Consider the following 19,812-nt stretch of genomic DNA (forward strand, 5'->3'; position numbering starts at 1 on the left):
TAGCTGGTGCAGAGGAGTCAGGCGCAGGACAGCAGAGATTAGTAAATATAGGTAACTTTACTCAAAGTCATCAAATACAAGAGAATTACTAAGCCCACAATACGGACCACAATACAACAAACAATCACTCACAAACAAACATGGGGACCAGAGGGTTAAATAATAAACAGGTAATTGGGTGAGTGAAACCAGGTGTGTAAGACTAAGACAAAACAAATGTAAAATGAAAAGTGGATCGGCGGTGGCTAGAAGTCCGGCGACGTCGACCGCCGCCCGAACAAGGAGAGGGACCGACTTCGGCAGAAGACGTGACAGTTGCCTAGTAACGTGACCCTAACCTATATGTACAGTACATAACTACGTCTTACCCCTGCACATCAACTCAGTACTGGTACTCCTTGTATATAGCCATGTTATTTTCTACTCCCTGTATATCGATAGCCATGTTATTTTCTACTCGTTATTGTTATTTGTTATTCACTGTGTATTTATTTAATCCTCGTGTCACTATTTCTATTTATTTTTGATAGTTTTTATCTTTTAACTCTGCATTGTTGGAAAAGGACCCGTAAGCATTTCACTGTTAGTCTACACCTGTTGTTTATCAAGCATGTCATTTTTTTTAAAATTAATTGATTAAATATCTTATCCCATCTTTATTTCCCTTAACTGTGCTCTCAGTATAGAAGCCTGGCAGTGTTGGCTGTGGCCAGAGGCAACAAGGATGGCTCTTTCCTCATGTCCAATGCACTTCAGAAGTTGAAAAAAGGGCAGCGATGTGTCTCTTGGAACCCTTTTCCCCTTGACCACTGGACTGGTGAGCAATATGCCTGTCATATGATACAAATGAGATATATGATTGGAAGATGCTATGTAACATAAAGAAGTACTCTAGGTTTGAGATGACACACGAGCCATGATAACATCAGAGTCCTGTTTTATGAAGTGGGATGTTTATTTAAGGCACCCGCCCTCAGTTGAATGCATTCAGTTGTACAACTGACTTGGTATCCCTTGGGGATATTGCATCAGAATAGAAGGTTCTGGATAATATGAGCCTTTGATTGAAATAACTGAGAGAAGAAATATATTTGATTAAATAAAAATGTATATCCCAAAATAGTTGTCTGATTTAACCCTTATCAATTAGTGATCCTGTTAGGGCTGCTAATAAAAAGTCAAGCAGCTGTCTGTCATATATGTTTGAAAAATTACGGCAGTTGAGGAATGTTGGGACGGGGATACAGAAAGGTGGATTTCTGAGGAGGAATTTGAGGAAGATGGTGATAAAAAATGGAGATTGGGTGTTGAAGAAGGTTGGTGTCAAGTGTGAACAGAGTGAGCTGCGTTCTGGATTGTGTTATTTCATAGTTGTGATGGCTTCCCTATTATTCTACAATGTAGAAAATAGTAAAAATAAAGAAAACCCCTTGAATGAGTAGGTGTGTCCAAATTTGGACTGGTACTGTGTGTGTGTGTGTGTGTGTGTGTGTGTGTGTGTGTGTGTGTATATATATATACACAACATACTACCGCAAAGTAGGTGGCGACATGCACGAACAAAATGTGTGAACGCCATGATGCCAAAGAAGAAGAAATGACACGCGAGATCTTCCTACTTCTCCCTCTAGGCTTCCGTATTTCCAAACGTGTTTGAAACTCGAAGGGTAAAATATATTCTAACCTGCCATCCTTTTGTCAAAATTTATAAGAAACTTTTTCTCTCGCTGCCTGTGTAAGTTCTCTCTTAGGTATGACTCTTGGGATGGAATTATCATGCTAGCGTAGCGTTATTTTACGAGTAGCCAGGCTGCAAGGCCCTGCTAGCTAGCGTTGGTAGCTACGCTAGCTGCCATGTAGCTACCTAACGTTAAATTGCGACGTTTTTATACTAATTCAGTTTTTAGTGTATGGTGTATTTTGCTTGTGCATTTTCTTAGGTAAATAAAACGCGGACAATGTAGGTGTTCAGCTGTGAACTAACCGGCTAGCATACACAGTGGCTAGCTAGCTAACGTTAGGAACCCTGCTATGGTGGGCTGTGTGCTAGTTTCCTCAAGTAATGGCATAACTTTTGGTTTTTCTAGCTAGTTTCGCGTATCCTGATTGTTCTAGCCAGATGTGTGTCTTGCACTGGTTGCTTTGTGACGGTTCTCTTCTCTGCATTTAACTTGGCTTAAATGATATGTCGCCGTCCAATTATGTTAATGGTCGATGATTATGAAACCCTGAATCACAGTGTGCGACTGGGAATGGACATTTTTATATCGCGCGCCGTAAAAAGTTCTCTATCTGGTTTACACAAATTATATTTTTAAATGTGTCAGTATATGTTTGCGTTAAATCGACCAATGGCCTGTGTGTGCTCGACATTAAATGTATTTTGTGGCATGACGTTGTTTTGACTAGTATCAGTCACAGTAGGGTACCAAGTTTAGCTCTGCTGGGTGCGGGCTGTTTCTTTTTGATTTGTGCAGCAGAACGACCAATCATGCTCAAGTATGCCAGCTATTACTCTTATGCCTATGGTGCATTTCCAATAGACTTTACCCCGGTGTTTGGACTGAAGTCATAAGACTTGTTTTTTCCACCTCTGAGGCCTGGCCCCAAAAAATCTAAAGGTCTTGGGCCGTGAACCTACTCAGACTTGGGGCCAGACCTGGGAAAGTTTGACTTGTTTTTTCCCGAACATGGTTAACACACCTCACGAAGTAACTGTTCCAAGTCCTTAGCCGTAGTGATGGAAACACGTTCCTTATTAGTAATACACCAGGGTGTATGGACTGGAGTAACAACACTGCCGTATTGGAAAAGCCCATATCTGACTCTCTGTGGACTGATGCATATCAAAGAAAAGGATTAAAGGCACGGACAGAAAGCACGGGGTGGCACAATTCTATCCAGGCGGAGCGGTCGGTGGTTCTCGTGCACATGGAAGCCGCTCAGCCAGAGAAAATAGGATTCTGCTCTTATTTTTCAAGGGGTGCCGTTGTTCACCAATCACAGTAGAACATGTAGCCTGCGTGGTGATACATCAACACTTACGTCCAACGTCCAACAGCGGGATCAGCTAACTTGCCTGCTGGCAAACACTTGTCAGTTTAGAGTCACGTTTAACAATACCATTCCCCCCCCCCACTAATCCATTTTTGGATTTATCGTTTCTGTTGCGTGTAAATACTTTATGAATGCTTATGGCGTTATAGCGTTTCTTCATTCGTACGTCGATAATGTTTATTTCGTTGCTATGGTCACAGTCTTTGGAACAGCTGCCGGAGACACTAGCCGCTTTGATTTCAGGGACAAGTGGTGTACTCAGAGGGGTACTAGGCCATATTCCGCTGTCCGAAAAGTGCTTAACTATGTCCATGGCTAATGTCATGCCCATCTTTATCAATGATGGTGTATGGTATGTCGAGATGTAGGCCTAATGATTGATGGGTTATTGCTAGATATTAAGTATCTACAGAAATTGGTTAATGCTGTGCCTTTCGGTTTTTTGTGGTTTGGGTATTCTGATGGTCTGAATACATGCCTGTTTCTGATATAGATTGGAGAGTTTCTGGCAAATACACGATTTCATTCCAAGGACGCAGAGAAGAAATACTTTTGTATATATAGTGTATGTGGACACACCTTCAAATTAATGGATTTTGTCATTTCAGCCACACCCGTTGCAGACAGGTGTATAAAATCGAGCACGTGGCCGAGCAGCCGCACACGAACCTAAGATCACCATGCACAATGCCAAGTGTCGGCTGGAGTGGCGTAAAGCTCGCCGCCATTGGACTCTGGAGCAGTGGAAATGCTTCTCTGGCGCGATGAATCACGCTTCACCATCTGGCAGTCCGATGGACAAATCTGGGTTTGGCGGATGCCAGGAGAACCCTACCTGCCTCATTGCATAGTGCCAGCTATAAAGTTTGGGGGAGGAGGAATAATGGTCTGGGGCTGTTTTTCATGGTTCGGGCTAGGTCTCTTAGTTCCAGTGAAGGGAAATCTTAACACTATAGCGTACAATTTCATTCTAGATTATTCTGTGTTTCCAACTTTGTGGAAACAATTTGGGGAAGGCCTTTTCCTGTTTCAGCATGACAATGACCCCGTGTACAAAGGGAGGTCCATACAGAAATGGTTTGTCGTGTGGAAGAACTTGACTGGTCTGCACAGAGCCCTGACCTCAACACCGTTGAACACCTTTGGGATGAATTGGAATGCAGACTGCGAGGCAATCCTAATTGCCCGACCTCACCAATGCTCTTGTGGCTGAATGCAAGCAATTGCCCGCAGCAATGTGCCAACGTCTAGTGGAAATCCTTCCCAGAAGACTGGAGGCTGTTATATCAGCGAAGGGGGGACCAACTCCATATTAATGCCTGTGGTTTTGGAATGACATGTTCGACGAGCAGGTGTCCACATACTTTTGGTCATGTAGTGTATATGTGACTTAACGAAGGAGAATATTGCATGAAACTTGTGAACTTTTTAACACTTGATTGAATTGAATAGTTGTAACGTGAAGCCTGGAATTGTAGATTGGAAGCCTGCCATTATACTATGGTGAAGGCTCATACCTGATGCATTTAATGTATGCACAGCTGATTTGAGATGGAACAATCCGTGAAAGGGACATCCAGTTTAATGGTTGAACTTTGTCACTCCTGGAGACGACATACTAATCTTTCAGATGTTAGAATCTCCGACCTACCGTTGTTGCCTGTAGGCCTGTACATTTTTTTTAGGGTGTTTCCATTTTGTAGTGGCCTAGGTGTCGTATTGGGACCTTCAGATTTGTGCACAGCGTAATCCTTTCAGAACGTTTTCAGTTGCTGTTTTCATTCTCAAGGTGTCACCTGTTTTGGTGATGTTATAGTGGAATGGTCTGGAGAGCATTGGTGAGCTGGACACAGGACTGTTCTGCAATAATGCTATTATGTACCCCTCTGTCTACAGGTGCTGTTGTTTGTGCTGTTGTCGGAATGGCGGTGGTCATCCATTTACAGGGGCTCAGAATCACTGCAGGTTCTGAGGACGTTCGCCATTTCTTCACTGGCCTCAAAATCCCAGATGGTGGGGTGCACATTATTGGTGGGGAGAGTGAGGAGGCTTTCATAATCTTTGCTTCCGATGAAGACGCGAGGCGGGCGATGACCCGTTCGGAGGGATCCATCAAAGGTTCTCCGGTTCGCTTACGGCTGAGCAGCAAGTCAGAAATGCAGGCTGTTCTCAAGCAAAGTATAAAACCTGAGGTGACCAAAAAGAGGCCGTATAAGGAAGGTTCCAGAAGACCGGAAAGAGAAGGCAGGAATGAGGAATCTAGAAGAAAAGAGCGCGTGGAGATGGGCAGTAGATCAGTGTCTTACAGTAACGTACGTAGTCACGCCCGAAAGCCTTTCTCACAGCCAAGCAGTCAAGATTACTTGTATTTGTATATGCAAGACATGCCTTTTACTACGACCGAAGAGGAAGTGAGAAGATTCTTTGACGGATTAGTGGTGGAGGACATTATTATGATGAGAAATGACCGCGGCCAACAAAATGGGAAAGGAGTTGTCAAGTTCGAATCCAGACGGGATGCTAGAGAGGGTCTGAAAAGACATCGGCAATACCTTGGAACGAGGTTTGTGAAAGTCTATGCAAGCTCAGAAAAGCAGTGGGTTAAGGCAGGTGGTGCTAGGGAACCTCCAGACCGTGCTAGGTCTTACTCACCAGTGGCCGACAGGTCTACAAAGTCCAATTCTCCTGCCAATGAGGAGTTCTGTGTCTTGGTGGAAAACCTTCCCTACTTAGTGGAGAAGAGGGACATAAAGGAGATCTTCCATCATGCAGACCTCAAGTATGATCAGATCCTTCACCTCCTTGACAAGTATGGGTCAGAGACAAGGTCCGCATTTGTGCTGTTCAGAAGCCTGAGGGACTACGGTGCTGCCTTGACTCTTCACAAGCAGAAATTTCTGAAACGAATTGTGTACATCTCTCCTATCTCGAAAGAGAAAATGGTCGCCATGCTAGAATCTGGGGGAAATCTAATGGATGGTGCACCACCCTCTAAAAGGTCTTACAGAAGATCTCAGGAAAGGCTTCCAAGAGAGACCAAGAAGGATGTGTATGAATCTGATAAGATTTGCCTGTATGTGCGAAACCTGCCTTTCGACGTGCGCAAAGTTGAGATTGTGGACTTCTTCCTAGGCTTCAGGATCTCAGAGGAGACTGTTGTTTTGCTGCTTGACCATAAGGGCAATGGGCTTGGAGAGGCTTTTGTGATCTTTCAGACTGAGGAGGAGGCTATGAGGGCACAGTCTCTGAATGGACAAGGGTTTCTTGGAACAAATGTCATCCTGAAATGCATTTCTCTGGCTCAGATGTGTGAATTTGGTGGTGGTGAACCTGCAGTGACAGAGCAACAGATGGAGAGAAGCTCAGAGAGGTACTTGGCCAGGAACAGTGAGGCGATGTCCCATCTGGACACTGATTACAGGGTCAACCCTGATATAGGCCATCTTCCTATGAACGACCTGCAGGTTCATATTGATGGAGGCAGCAGTCTGGGTCTGGATTCTCACATGATGGAAAACCCTGTTCTGCTTGATAACAGGGGCAATGGCTCTGCTCATAGACATGAAGGCTATGGACCTTCTGCACCGCAGCAGTTTGATGATCCAACATCCTTGACACTGGTTAATATGCCTTTTTCTATCAGAATTGAAGAAATCTATAACTTTTTCTATGGATATCGTGTCATTCCTGGATCGGTCTCATTGCAGTATGACAATGGAGGGCGTCCCAAAGGCTCAGCAACGATTATTTTGGAATCTCGCTCGGAAGCGTTAATGGCAGTTGAGGAATTGAGTGGAAGACCAATAGGCAACAGAAAAGTAAAACTAGTTCTTGTGTGAAATTTGTCCTCCGTATAGAACATAAAATAACCTTTTTGGGCTTTAAAATGTGACGTTTTAGGAAGAACAACTCGGACTGTATTTGGTTAGTTTGGTGGTTCCAACAGATGGTGACTGAACAATTTTTGATTTTAAAAATACTGTGTGTGTGTGTGTGTGTGTGTATAGCCTTCTACTCCATGTGTAACGGACAAACCTTTTGTCTGTTTTTTCCCCCTTAAAGAATAACAATTGTTTTTGTATTTTGCCCATCGCTTGCTTGCTATGTAGCCTGTTTCTGAAGCTTTTTCTTTTAGTGAAATTTGCCTGAAATTGTATTTTCTTTAACAGCTGGGTGAAGGTAGAACTTAAATTTGCAACTATTATTTGTTGAAATGTTTATTGCATTATATAGTGTAAAAGTTGTCCATTAAACTTAGTGGAAATTCTTTGATTAAAATGCATACATGTTCTCCTTTTGTCGTCATCTAAGATGTTTTGTTGTATGATAAATTCGGTATTGCCCATGGTCCTATATATATTTTTTCCTGTGGTCTTTGGACTCGAATGCCATGTTATTTTGCTTTAGCTGGACACACACACACTCAAATGGTTAAGTATCTATATATGTTAGGTATTCCCCAACTCATACGCCAAGTTATGCAGGATTTAACACAAGCAAAGGGTGCGACTGTCTGCATTAACTCCCTTTTTATTTTATTCTGATGCAGATGTATACATTTTGGTTGTCAGGAGCAGTGAGAATAAAACGTTTAGAATGCAGGAGACTTTCACACTTAACTGAGAATCTGTGAATTGCACCTACATTACTTCCAGCTACCCAATTTCCAGAAGTAACCAAGAGTTGGACTACGGTGCACCATGTTAACTATTCTCACAGAAATTGTTTTCCACTTTAAACCTTGAAGTAATAACTGGGTGGCCGGTAGCCTAGCGGTTAGAGCATTGGGCCAGTAATCAAAAGGTCACTGGTTCGAATACCTTGGAGAAGGGCCCTAAGAATAAGAGTTGTCAAGAACTTCGGTTCATTCTGCTACTGCATGGTAAGCTTGGCCTCCCGAGTGGCGCAGCGGTCTAAGGAACTACATCTCAGTGCTTGAGGCATCACTACAGACACCAAGGTTTGAATCCAGGCTCTATCACACCCAGCCGTGATTGGAAGTCTCATGGGGCGGCGCATAATTGGACCAGCATCGTCCGAGTTTGGCCGGTGTAGGCCGTCATTGTAAATAAATATTTGTTCTTAACTGACTTGCCTAGTTAAAGGTTAAATATATATATTTTTAAAAGCGCCAAGAAGGGCACCAAAAGGCTCCTGAACAGCTTCTACCCCCAAGCCATAAGACTGCTGAGAAACTCGTACGAACACTTTCTCACATAGCACATGCTGCTATAACTTTATCCTGATTGCCTAGTCTCTTTTACCCCTACCTACATGTACATATTACCTCAACTACCTCGTACCCCTGCACATTGACTCGGTAACGATACTCCTTGTATATATATATATATATAGCCTCGTTATTTTATTGCGTTACTATTTACTTTTTTGTGCTAATCCCCCTTTTTAACTCTGCATTGTTGGGAAAGGGATCGTAAGTAAGCATTTCACGACAAAGGTGTCGATGTGCCCTTGAGCAAGGCACTATACCTTAATTTGCTCCAAGGGCGCCGTACTACTATGGCTGACCCTCTAATACAACACATTTCACTGCAATATACAAAAGTATATTTAAGCAATAAGGCCAGATAACTGAACAGACAGATTTGCCTTTGAAAATGTGCAGCATAACTAAGTTATTTTATCAAACAAGTATTGTAACGTGAATATACCGATACTTGAACGATAAAGCAGAAAAACTCCGTTTGTTATCAGTATGATATTCTAAGAATTTGTTCTGCACTGATTTCAATATGGAAAGATTGCTTCCGTACCCCGCCCGTCCCCTCTTTCGTGAATTTCGTTGAAAACGTTACTTTGCTGCGCGTCTCGTGTTGAACCTTTTTGGGGGTAACGACAGCAGAAGCAGCACCTCATCAGTGTGGCATCTCTCGGATGGGAAGGAACCCGTGTGTCGCCGAACATACAGGGTCAGGTAAATATGACCTAGAGACAATAATGGAAGCCTGCCAGGGTTTTCATAGTGAACAAAACTCGAGTAACTTTTTTTTGCCATGATAAGTACGGTCAGCATTATTCGAAAAAATGGCCAACGAGATAACTTGGCTAGCTAACGTTAGGTGGCAGCCATGGCTATTTAGCCAGCCGCCTAGCGGTGATGGTAATGCTAGTGCTAAAAGTTTTCACCGAGATAATGCATCAATTTAGTAGCTATCTCACGCGAAATGACTGTCACAACTTAATAACTAACTTAGTTAGCTAAGTTAAATTGATAAAACCCATAAATCAAAGTTGTTAAAGCATAGCTAGTTTCTCTAACGTTATCGGTTGGATTTCTAAGGGGGTTGTCAGTGCTAGCTAGATAGGCAAATTCAGCAGGAATTTACTTTTTGGAATTAGCTAATCAGCTGACTGGGAGAGTTTTTAGGGTAGTTTATCTCAATCTGTCAAATTATTTGTTGCTAGTTCATAAAAGACAACATTCACATCTTATGTAACTAGCCCAGGTCAAAACATCAAACTTCCTAGAATAATAAACTTGTATCACCTTTTTATGGGGGCAAAATGAATCAATTCAAGTCAACACTTCAGCTTTTGCTATTGCAGTGCTGATGAGTGAGTGATGAAAGACCTGAGGTCATGTTTTTATAAAATGTGGTGGGTGACACGCAGCACTTTGAATTAGCTTAAGTGACAATCTGTGCTGTCATATCATACAACTGTCTCTCATTGTAGCTTGACAATCGGAGCAGGCAAGAGCACAAACAGATCTGGGACCAGACTAACTTTAAATAGACTTGACCATGACAAGTTAGATGGCTTCATAACACTTTGCTGTTACAGGATGGAGGTGTCAAGGAGGCGGATCTTACAGAAGCACCTGCAGCCAGCCAGACCACTGCGGCGCTGCAGCACTGACCAGGGTAAACTAACTGGACTAGTTCACTCTCTCATGTTCAACCTACACGTCTTGCTACTTTTTAAGTCTTTCTTGACCCAATTTTATGAAGTGTGATCCTCACAAACAGTCATGGACTAAGAACAAAATGAATGAATGTGTCGGCTAACAGACAGTATTCAAGATCGGATTCCCTACCTACCCTTCTACCCAAAGTGTGTTCTTGCTCCCTCCCTGTTATATTTAAAAGCATAGGATTGGTGTAGGCAAAGGTTGTCCGTTTCTACGATATTTCTTACTCAAGTCAATTCATTTTAAGTCCTTGAGGGGAAGTGAGTGAGTGAGTGAGTGAGTGCACACTTCAAAGAGAAGGGTAGAGAATCAGACTGCAGCCAGTGTCCCACTTTCTCTTTATACAGACCCCTGCTTTAGAAATGCTGAGCCATCTGTGTGTGGACAAGCAGGAGAAAAAACAGTGAGTGATGCATAGTTTTACCCAGAAAACTGACAATTACTTGCTCGGATAAGTAGTTAGTCTGTAGATAGTCTATAAGATTAATCTATTTCTTGCATTGACCATGTTTTTATCCTATGGAAAGATTAACAGTATTGGAGTGGAACAGTTTTTTGAAATCCTCCATCTCCAAACTCAGACTCTACAAAAAGACTCCACCCCAACTAAAGGTAAGCTATCTATCTATCTATCTATCTATCTATCTATCTATCTATCTATCTATCTATCTATCTATCTATCTATCTATCTATCTATCTATCTATCTATCTATCTATCTATCTATCTATCTATCTATCTATCTATCTATCTATCTATCTATCTATCTATCTATCTATCTATCTATCTATCTATCTATCGAAGTGTGAGTTTCAATGTTTGAATTACTTTAGTCCATAGTTGTGTCCCAAATGGCACTCTATTCCCTATAGTACACTACTGTTGACCAAGGCTCAAAGGAAGTGCACTATATAGGGAATAGGGTGCCATTTGGGACACAGTCGACATGTTATCGTGTGTGTGTGGATGTTGACTGATTCAAGTGATTCTCTCTCCTAGTGAGGATATCTTACACTAGAGACTTCCTGATTCAACTGGCCAGTTCCCCCATTGCCAAAAGAAAACCGGACTTCTTACCAGAACATCCTGTTGTTTTGGAAAAGGCGGTAGCTCGTCATTTGTCTCATACTCAGTTATAGCTTGTTTAGTAGTTCATTTATTCAATCAGAGCAAATTCAGAAGTATCTCCTTTTGATTTACCTTTCGTATCACTTGCCAACCTGCTCTGTATTTTTACCTTTAACCTGTTCTCAGTGCCATAGCTTAACATGGCTTATTGCAAATTCCTGATATTGAATGTTCATTCATTTCCACAGAGAGAACCTGGTGTGCCAAGGTTGGAGAAGAGGTCTGATGAAAACAATGAAATGTAAGTAAAAATACAAGTGTGTCAATGAACATGCCTGGTGCGAAGATGCATTTGTAAAGAATAACTACAGTATTAGGTGAAGATTTTGGAGATTCTGTGAAATCGGACAAATGTTTTCCTTTACCACAGCTTCTGTAGAAGTCATTAAAGCTTTTTTTTGGTGCAATATCAATTTTAACACAATTTTAGAAAACATGAATGATTTATTAATCCTAAATGTTTGTGTGAATATTTTCTTGTTTAGGTTTGCCTAGGCTAACATGGAGCTGGGAAGTCTGGTTGCTGCTGCTGCTTTTCAACCCACACACCACTACAACTTGCTCTGCCATTGAGTGATATAGCAACAACAACAAAAAAATCCCAGTTGAGCCCAGAACACCACAGGCATGGGATGCGTCCCAAATAGCACCCTATGTCCTATTTAGTGCACTACTTTTGACCAGGGCCGATAGGGTTCAGATCATAAACGGCCATGACCATGAGAGTTGTAAGCGAAGGGTATCATTTTTTTGTTTTTTGTTCCTTTGACAAATGTTGGTTCATGGTGGACACAAACCTGAAAATGTACCGTAACCTACATGTTTTAAATTGTGTGCTTCCGTCTAAAATAATAATGAGTGGTTGAATGATGTGCCTTAATGCTAACAAATGCTTACATATGGCATAATACTAATAACGCCTCAGTGGAGGCCATTGAATAACCTTACAACGACCTCCAAGACAAACACTATATTCATTTAACCCTTTCACTTTTTGATATTTATTTTACCTTTATTTAACTAGGTAAGTCAGTTAAGAACAAATTCTTATTTTCAATGACAGCCTAGGAACAGTGGGTTAACTGCCTTGTTCAGGGGCAGAAAAACAGATTTGTACCTTGTCAGCTCGGGGATTCAAACTTGCAACCTTTCGGTTACTGGCCCAACACTCTAACCACTAGGCTACCCTGCCGCCCCATGTTGGAGTATGGGTGTTTTAGGTTTGATATTGTTACTGAAGTTTGATTATTGACTTATATCAACTAACTGAATGTTGAAGTATAGGCTACTGCCTGCTGCATAACATGTCTGTATTCCCCCATTGAAAACTGTTGCTTGAAATGATTAGGCTTCTAAGCCTGCCTTTGCACACTATCCTTCTGAGGGTCAGTCCTGTAGTCACATCAAATGGTACATCTCTCTCCCACTTCTCTGAGGGTCAGTCCTGTAGTCCCATCAAATGGTACATCTCTCTCTCCACTTCTCTGAGGGTCAGTCCTCTAGTCACATCAAATGGTACACCTCTCTCCCACTTCTCTGAGGGTCAGTCCTGTAGTCACATCAAATGGTACATCTCTCTCCCCACTTCTCTGAGGAAACGTGCACAGGCTTGACGTGCACATAAGGGATACTTTATTATGCAACTTGTGTTCGGAGACTGTTGTGGTTGTAGTGTGGAATGGGAAAATTGAGCGCCTGTTTATTTTTGAAGTGTATTTATTTGATTTATTCTTATTTTGTTATGAGCTATTTGCCTATCGAGGCTTAGTCATGATGGCGGGCTTCATTCCAAGATTTTGGCTGTTTGTTGATACAAGGCTGAGAGGACTTTCCTATGCTAATGTAAAGGGACAGTGCCAAAGTGTAACCATGTATTTTCAGCGATGCAGTAGGTTAAATAAGTGCCCTCCCCAATTGATTTTGACTTTCAAGTTGCACATTGTGAAGATAGGCTATTTAATTTAGTGTACTATGGTGCACATCCTCTCCTTGCTCCAAGACGTATGAGCTGATCTGGGATCTGCCCTAATAGCCCTGTACATTTCTCTGCTCTTATAAAAAAAATCATATTTGTATGACAAATGTTGTCTTGTGAAGTGTCATTTTACATCAAAAGCAGCTCAAATGCTGACTACCTCAAATTTGAACCTTGCATTATCAAAATCTGTAAAAATGAAACCTCGCCGTGTAATCCAGTTTACATGTAAGACTAAAACAGCAATTTTAGTCACACTGCGTAAACGAGAAACCAGAGACAATAACCATTCAAGTGGTTATTCACTAGTGTGAAAACTGCGCCAGTGGTGCGCACAGATCCTGTGTAACATCTCCCCTACTTGCGTTTTGATGTTCACGAGTTACGTCTACAGTGAGTCCAGTTACATGCACACAATACGATTATTGTGTATAGTCAGATTAATATAATAGTTCGTTTTAAATCGTTTACATGTTTTGCAAGAACGATTTTCCTAATCATGTTTGCATGGACGCATCTGAAATCAGGCTACCTGACGGGACTTCAATAAATTCCAAAAATTGCCAATAAACGTTCTACCACCGAGATCATGTTATTTTTACCAAGTCTATTTGATTCTGAGTTGGGACATAAAGTTTGTATGTGAACTATTTGTAAATTGCATAATTCCAGAGTCACTCGCGCATAAGAGGTGGGTTGCGCTACCGGTGCTAGCACATGCGCAGATCAGATACTCCGATTAAACTGTTTAGAGGTGATGATAATTCGAAAGATTGCTAAAAAACAAAAAGCAGCGTTTAATCGGCGTATGCTTCTATTTTGACTTTACGACGATTAAGATAAACAGATTAAAGTGTTTACTTGACTATTGCCATACTCGGCCAACTGCCACAATCCGTTTAATATCGAATTATTAGTGCGCATGTTAAGTACGCACTAGTGACACCTTCATATACAGTCAATGGCAGGGTCATCACTAGTTACCACAGCCACAAAGTCATAATTATGGCTAAACTCCGCCTATTTCTCAAATGTATCTTCTTAAAATCAGATGTTAAACCTAAACAGCACTGCTAACCTTTTAATGCCTAACATTTAAATTAAGACCAAAAACTAATTTTTGTTTTCATGAATTTTTAAGATGTACACAATTTTGACTTTGTGGCTGTGGTAACTAGTGACAACCCAATGTCACTGACAAGTTCCTTAGCACAGCTTTCAATTACTGCATCTTAACATTTTACTACATTGCAGATAGGTATTTAGGAAACGGGGCGCATCTAACGCAGCATCGTGCATATGCGAATCATCCACCTGCTACAGGTAATCTACATATATTCAATCGCTGTTTCTCTGACATATACCAGCCGGCATATTTTTGGTAGTAGTCGATGTTAGCCTACAGACTACGATATGGGATACATCACATCCTCGCAGAAACCGATGTTCGTATCACTAACTGGACCAGTAGTGAAGATATTTATGTCTGAATTTGCCAAATCCAACATTTGGAAATCAAGTTAATTTCATGTGTATGTTCCGGTGGTTGGGCGTCTTCCTTCTTTCAGGAATATGGCACCAGGACCAGGTTTCAGTGATGAAAAGAATGAGACATTGTGCGAGAGGTACAGTAACATCTAATAAGTCATGGTTGGACACGTCATTGTCTATAACTATATCATCAAAGTGATTTGATTAGTGTTGTCGTCTGTTCAACGTCAACATGAGAAATAACACCCTAATAAAGCTTTTACTTTTGTACTGTACATTTGACATTGACTTTTGACAGTAGGCTAACCACTCCCTTTAATCAGTGGACTATATTTGAGTTAATTCGTAAAATCAGGAAACGGCAGAGAGGAGTGTCATCCAGAGAAATTGACTTCCTGCACAGAAGCACGTACCGTTGAGCATTACATTACACCATACAAGGATAAAGGAAAATGACTCACAACCAGGCGATTATATTCTATTGACATACAGTAATACGAAGACAATGAGGACATGTTGAACCAAAACCAAGTATGCTTTATGAACACGGGCCCAGAAGTTTAGGAGGTAGTCAAATAAAAGACTGATCTTCCCTAAATGTTCTTGTATGATTAATTTTCTTAGTGAAAGCACTGTCTATGTACATAACCCACACCTGGATGGGATGAAAGAAGACATTCTCTACCACTTTAACCTGGGGACCTCCACACACAACCTGCCTGCCATGTTTGGAGACGTCAAAGTAAGATTACTGATTGATTCATTAGGATACTAGCTAGATTGCATCAGTAAATGGACATTCATAACATCTTATTTCCTGCATTCAATATGGTAATCTTTTCTGTATTCATCACACATTGGGCTGGTTTACCAGATACAGATTAAGCCTAGTCCTGGACTAAAAAACCCTTTCAATGGACGTTCACCATAGAACATGTGTTTTAATCCAGGACTAGCTTTATTGTATTGTTGTCTCTACCTTCTTGTCCTTTGTGCTGTTGTCTGTGCCCAATAATTGTTTGTACCATGTTTTGTGCTGCTACCATGTTGTTACCATGTTGTTGTCATTTGTTGCTACCATGCTGTGTTGTCATGTGTTCCTGCCATGCTATGTTGTTGTCTTAGATTTCTCTTTGTGTAGTGTTGTAGTGTCTCTCTTGTCGTGATGTGTGTTTTGTCCTATATTTTTATTTTTTATTTTTAATCCAAGCCCCATTTCCCGCAGGAGGCCTTTTGGTAGGCCATCATTCTAAATAAGAATTTGTTCTTAACAGACCTGCCTAGTTAAATAACGGTTAAATAAAATAAAAAATAAAGTAGGATTAATCTGGGTTCAGGAAAGCAGCCCTGTATTTCTATTGACTTTTTGTATTCCTTCCCAGAACGTTAACATTTACGTTGTCTGCTCTTATGTTCATGCCTCAGTTTGTGTGTGTTGGGGGCAGTCCCTGGAGAATGAAGTCCTTCATAGAGTACATTGCTGGAGAGCTGAGTCTGGAGGACCCCAAGGCTGAGTACCCCAACATCTGTGCAGGAACTGACCGCTACGCCATGTACAAGATTGGCCCCGTGCTGTCCGTCAGCGTACGTGAAGAAATACAATACCACTAGCCATTTTCAATCACTTCTGCTTTATTATAGTGTCACTAGATGTTAGTAGGTTTAACACGGGTTTCAATCACTTGTAGTTTATTATAGTGTCACTAGATGTTAGTAGGTTTAACACAGGTTGCGTCTCAAATGGTACTCTATATTGCACTACTTTGGACAAGGGCTCTGGACAAAGGCCGTCACTAGGTAATATGCTGCTATTTGGGATGTGTTAGTGTAGCAGTGTGTTCTGCCGAACAGACTGAATTGAGTGGCTTAATCAGTGTTGTCCTTCTAACACAACTGCGTTGCCATGAACTAGTGCAGACAAGGTCGTCACGCTATCTGACGTGAGACTGTGGTGGTGTAATGTGGTACATCTATGACATGACGTGTCTCTCTCTTTGTTTTTCAGCATGGCATGGGTATCCCCTCCATCGCCATCATGTTACACGAGCTCATCAAGCTCCTCTACCATGCTCGCTGCACTGATGTTACCATCGTTCGCATTGGGACCTCCGGTGGATTAGGTAGGCCTAGAGAGTTTTCTGTCTGGTTGTACTTCTCAAGTGCTTTGGATTTGATATTAATCCTTTCTGATTAACCACAGCACATCTGAATCCCACTGTAGTCAAACTAGTAATAACACTAATATGGGGTGTTTAAATCAATCAATTAAAGTCCTTTGATTAATTGAAATATGTGTCCCAAACGGCACCCTATTAACCTTCATTTAACCAGGCAAGTCAGCTAATTCTTATTTTAAATCACAGCCTACCCCGGCCCTGTGGGACTCCCAATCACAGCCAGATGTGATGCAGCCTGGATTCAAACCAGGGACTGCAGTGATGCCTCTTGCACTGAGATGCAGTGCCTTAGACCGCTGCGCCACTCGGGAGCCCAAAAGTATGGCCCAAAAGTAGTGTACTTCATAGGGAATAGGGTGCCATTTGGAACACAGACATAAAACAAGCCATATTTGCTGTACATTTTCCATCCACTCTGTTCCCCCTTCTCTCTCCAGGCCTCGAGCCTGGCACGGTTGTCGTCACCAAGCAGTCAGTAGACGCCACCTTCCTGCCCAGGTTGGAGCAGGTCATCCTGGGGAATGCTGTGGTGCGCAGCACGGACCTGGACCAAGGTCTGGCTGAAGAGCTGCTCCAGTGTAGCAAGGACCTGGGTCAATTTGAGACGGTCATCGGAAACACTATGTGTACAATGGATTTCTATGAAGGTGTCGGTTATTATACGCTACTTCACTTTTCTGCTTGTTGTCTGCCAATCTGTCTTTTTTTAAATGTTATGCTGTGTTAACATGATACCTGATCTGTCTGTGCCCCTGTCAACTCCATTGCTGTCCTTGTAAAGCCCAACATGTTAGGCATGACAATGAGTGAGTTGGCATGATGGCACAAACAGACTGGCCCTACTAGAGTTACTGTGTGTAGCTAGCTGGTATTTTGTGTGTCCAGGACAAGCGCGTCTGGATGGGGCCTTCTGCTCCTACACAGAGAAGGATAAACAGGACTACCTGACCAAGGCCTATGAGTCTGGGGTTCGAAACATCGAGATGGAGTCTTCCGTGTTTGCTGCCATGTGTAAACTCAGCGGTCTGAAAGGTACACCACTGGTGTAGTTGTAGCTATCCATGATGATAGTACAAGCCATATTAGCAGTGTTATTCACAGACATAAAGCTTTTTTAAACAAATATAAAAACCTTTGACTTTGTATGCATTAAAGATGAAATAAAGATGCATATATATTTGAATAGATGTATTAAATATATGTGTTTTACATCATATTCATTCACTTGAAGGTCCTAATGTTGAACCTTTTAGTAGGATCAAAGTTCAGTATTGTGTTGCTGGTAAATAAATAGGCTGGTCCTTGATCTGTTTGTATTGTCATGCCAACTGTCTCATGTTTGAGGAGTTGGCATGATACTGTAGCAGACTGGCACTCAGGACTAGTAAACAATCACTCTCTGTCCTCTGTCTCTGTGTCCATCTGAAGCGGCCGTGGTGTGTGTGACGTTATTGGACCGCCAGAAAGGTGACCAGCTGAGCAGCTCTCATGAAGTTCTCCACAGCTACCAACAACGTCCTCAGATACTGGTCGGTCACCTGATCAAGAAGATGCTCCAAGCCTCAGCCTCTAGCAGAAGCTAGGCTCTTGCATTTTAGCATTCTGATGTTATGTGACTTATGAAAGGCCTCTTGTACACAGGGTATACAAAACATGAAGATCACTTTCCTGATATTGAGTTACACCCCCCCCCACCCCCCCCCCCGACAAAAAACGGTGCTCCAGGCAACTACTTCCATAACCCGTTCAAAGGCACGTTTGTCTTGCCCATTCACCATCTGAATGGCACACATAGACAATCCATGTCTCAATTGTCACAAGGTTTAAAAATCCTTCTTTAACATGTCTCCTCCCCTTCATCTACACTGATTGAAGTGGATTTAACAAGTGACATCAATAAGGGATCATGGCTTTCACCTGGATTCACCTGGTCAGTCTGTCATGGAAAGAGCAGGTGTTCTTAATGTTTTGTATACTTGGTGTACGTGTAATTTAGGGCAGCACTGATTCACAGTCATTCATTCCATATAGCCTGGCTGCTTTCACTATGGACTTCGCAATCATTCTCAATAGCAATCATTGACCGTATAGAAGACAATATATATCTACAAAATCTATTGTTTCTGGATTGTAGTTAAGTATAACCAAATTGGTATAGTAATCATGAGAAACATCAAACACACCTCTTACTTGACACTACCTCTGTTTTATACCAAATAAACCAATGCTGGGTGAAGTAAAGTAACTTGTTCCAAAAGTTGTTGCTTTGTGTAACATTAGAAAATATATTATACACAGTTTGTTTTTTAAACTCCTTGATCTTTTTTTAACCCCAAGCCTTTAAGATGAAATGTTTTGTTTTAATTCACCAGTATGTATATTTTAGTTTTATATGCTGTAGCTATAGTAACGAGCAAGTTATGAATATTAAAGATAAGACTTCTCTGTACCACTTTAGCTACTTTGAAGACTTATCAGCACTGCATTGTACTGTACTATAAAATGTTGCTCTGAAACCATAATCATACATTCAACGTGTAGTCCTGTTACTGAGAAAATATGTAACTGAGTGCTTTTAATGTCAGCTAATGAGCAATAAAACCACAAATACTGTAAATATTTCAGTGTGATTAAAATGGGTTTATGTCATCAACATTAGGAAGCAGCTAATGGGGATCCTTAATAAATACAGATACAGAAGCCGTCCCTGTAGGGGAGGTTTCCCGGACACAGATTAGACCTGGACCTGGATGTAAAAGCAAGATCAGTGTAGAATCTCCATTGAAACTATCTTTATAGTCTAGGACTAGCTGTGTCCGGGAAACTGGCCCATAGTGTCGGGCAGGCCTTGGGATTTCTCTCATGCATATTTCAATTGATTGACATTGATCATTGATTGAATCATGCCCCTAGCAGCATTGCCTTGTCTCATTGATAAATGCACTAATTCTCTATACCAACATTGTGATGATGCTCCATGTTTTCTCTTTTTGGCTGTGTCTGAAGCCATTCTCAAAGTCTGGTAGCCTATAGCATACGTGAGCTAGGGGCGCGT

General features: G+C 41.6%; 3 protein-coding genes across 6 annotated transcripts; all 3 read left to right on the forward strand.

Moving 5' to 3' along the window:
* The first annotated feature begins 1,533 nt into the window (after positions 1-1,533).
* Positions 1,534-7,348, forward strand: LOC106592237 (RNA-binding protein 12B). 4 transcript variants are annotated; one of them, XM_082975896.1, is made up of 2 exons: positions 1,534-1,667; positions 4,954-7,348. In XM_082975896.1, the coding sequence occupies exon 2, from the start codon at positions 4,980-4,982 to the stop codon at positions 6,894-6,896; it is 1,917 nt and encodes a 638-aa protein (XP_082832022.1). In that variant the 5' UTR covers positions 1,534-1,667; positions 4,954-4,979; the 3' UTR covers positions 6,897-7,348. The 4 variants fall into 4 exon arrangements, with proteins under 4 accessions (XP_082832022.1, XP_082832020.1, XP_082832019.1 ...); XM_082975894.1 differs by having other exon boundaries at positions 1,580-1,667; positions 3,666-7,348; XM_082975893.1 differs by having other exon boundaries at positions 1,603-1,735; positions 3,666-7,348.
* A 1,518-nt stretch (positions 7,349-8,866) lies between these two features.
* On the forward strand, positions 8,867-11,846 carry LOC145850523 (uncharacterized protein C8orf88). Its single transcript, XM_082975897.1, has 7 exons — positions 8,867-8,992; positions 9,862-9,941; positions 10,336-10,391; positions 10,516-10,600; positions 10,986-11,092; positions 11,303-11,355; positions 11,600-11,846. The coding sequence occupies exons 2-7, from the start codon at positions 9,863-9,865 to the stop codon at positions 11,607-11,609; spliced, it is 390 nt and encodes a 129-aa protein (XP_082832023.1). The 5' UTR covers positions 8,867-8,992; position 9,862; the 3' UTR covers positions 11,610-11,846.
* A 2,503-nt stretch (positions 11,847-14,349) lies between these two features.
* On the forward strand, positions 14,350-19,376 carry upp1 (uridine phosphorylase 1). Its single transcript, NM_001141741.1, is given in 8 exon segments — positions 14,350-14,412; positions 14,658-14,714; positions 15,205-15,322; positions 16,006-16,164; positions 16,586-16,700; positions 17,195-17,404; positions 17,643-17,789; positions 18,186-19,376. Coding segments are annotated over 7 exon segments (957 nt in total). The 5' UTR covers positions 14,350-14,412; positions 14,658-14,661; the 3' UTR covers positions 18,341-19,376.
* The last annotated feature ends 436 nt before the right edge of the window (positions 19,377-19,812 follow it).

The sequence above is a fragment of the Salmo salar genome, chromosome 05 (assembly GCF_965601325.2).
Source record: "Salmo salar chromosome 05, fSalSal1, whole genome shotgun sequence".
Lineage (NCBI taxonomy): Eukaryota > Metazoa > Chordata > Actinopteri > Salmoniformes > Salmonidae > Salmo > Salmo salar.

Coding starts and splice junctions, on each gene's coding strand:
- LOC106592237 (XM_082975894.1), top strand. CDS start 4,878: ATGGTCTGGAGAGCATTGGTGAGCTGGACACAGGACTGTTCTGCAATA.
- LOC145850523 (XM_082975897.1), top strand. CDS start 9,863: ATGGAGGTGTCAAGGAGGCGGATCTTACAGAAGCACCTGCAGCCAGCC. Junction 10,392..10,515: donor GACAAGCAGGAGAAAAAACA/GTGAGTGATGCA, acceptor TCCTATGGAAAG/ATTAACAGTATTGGAGTGGA. Junction 10,601..10,985: donor AGACTCCACCCCAACTAAAG/GTAAGCTATCTA, acceptor TCTCTCTCCTAG/TGAGGATATCTTACACTAGA.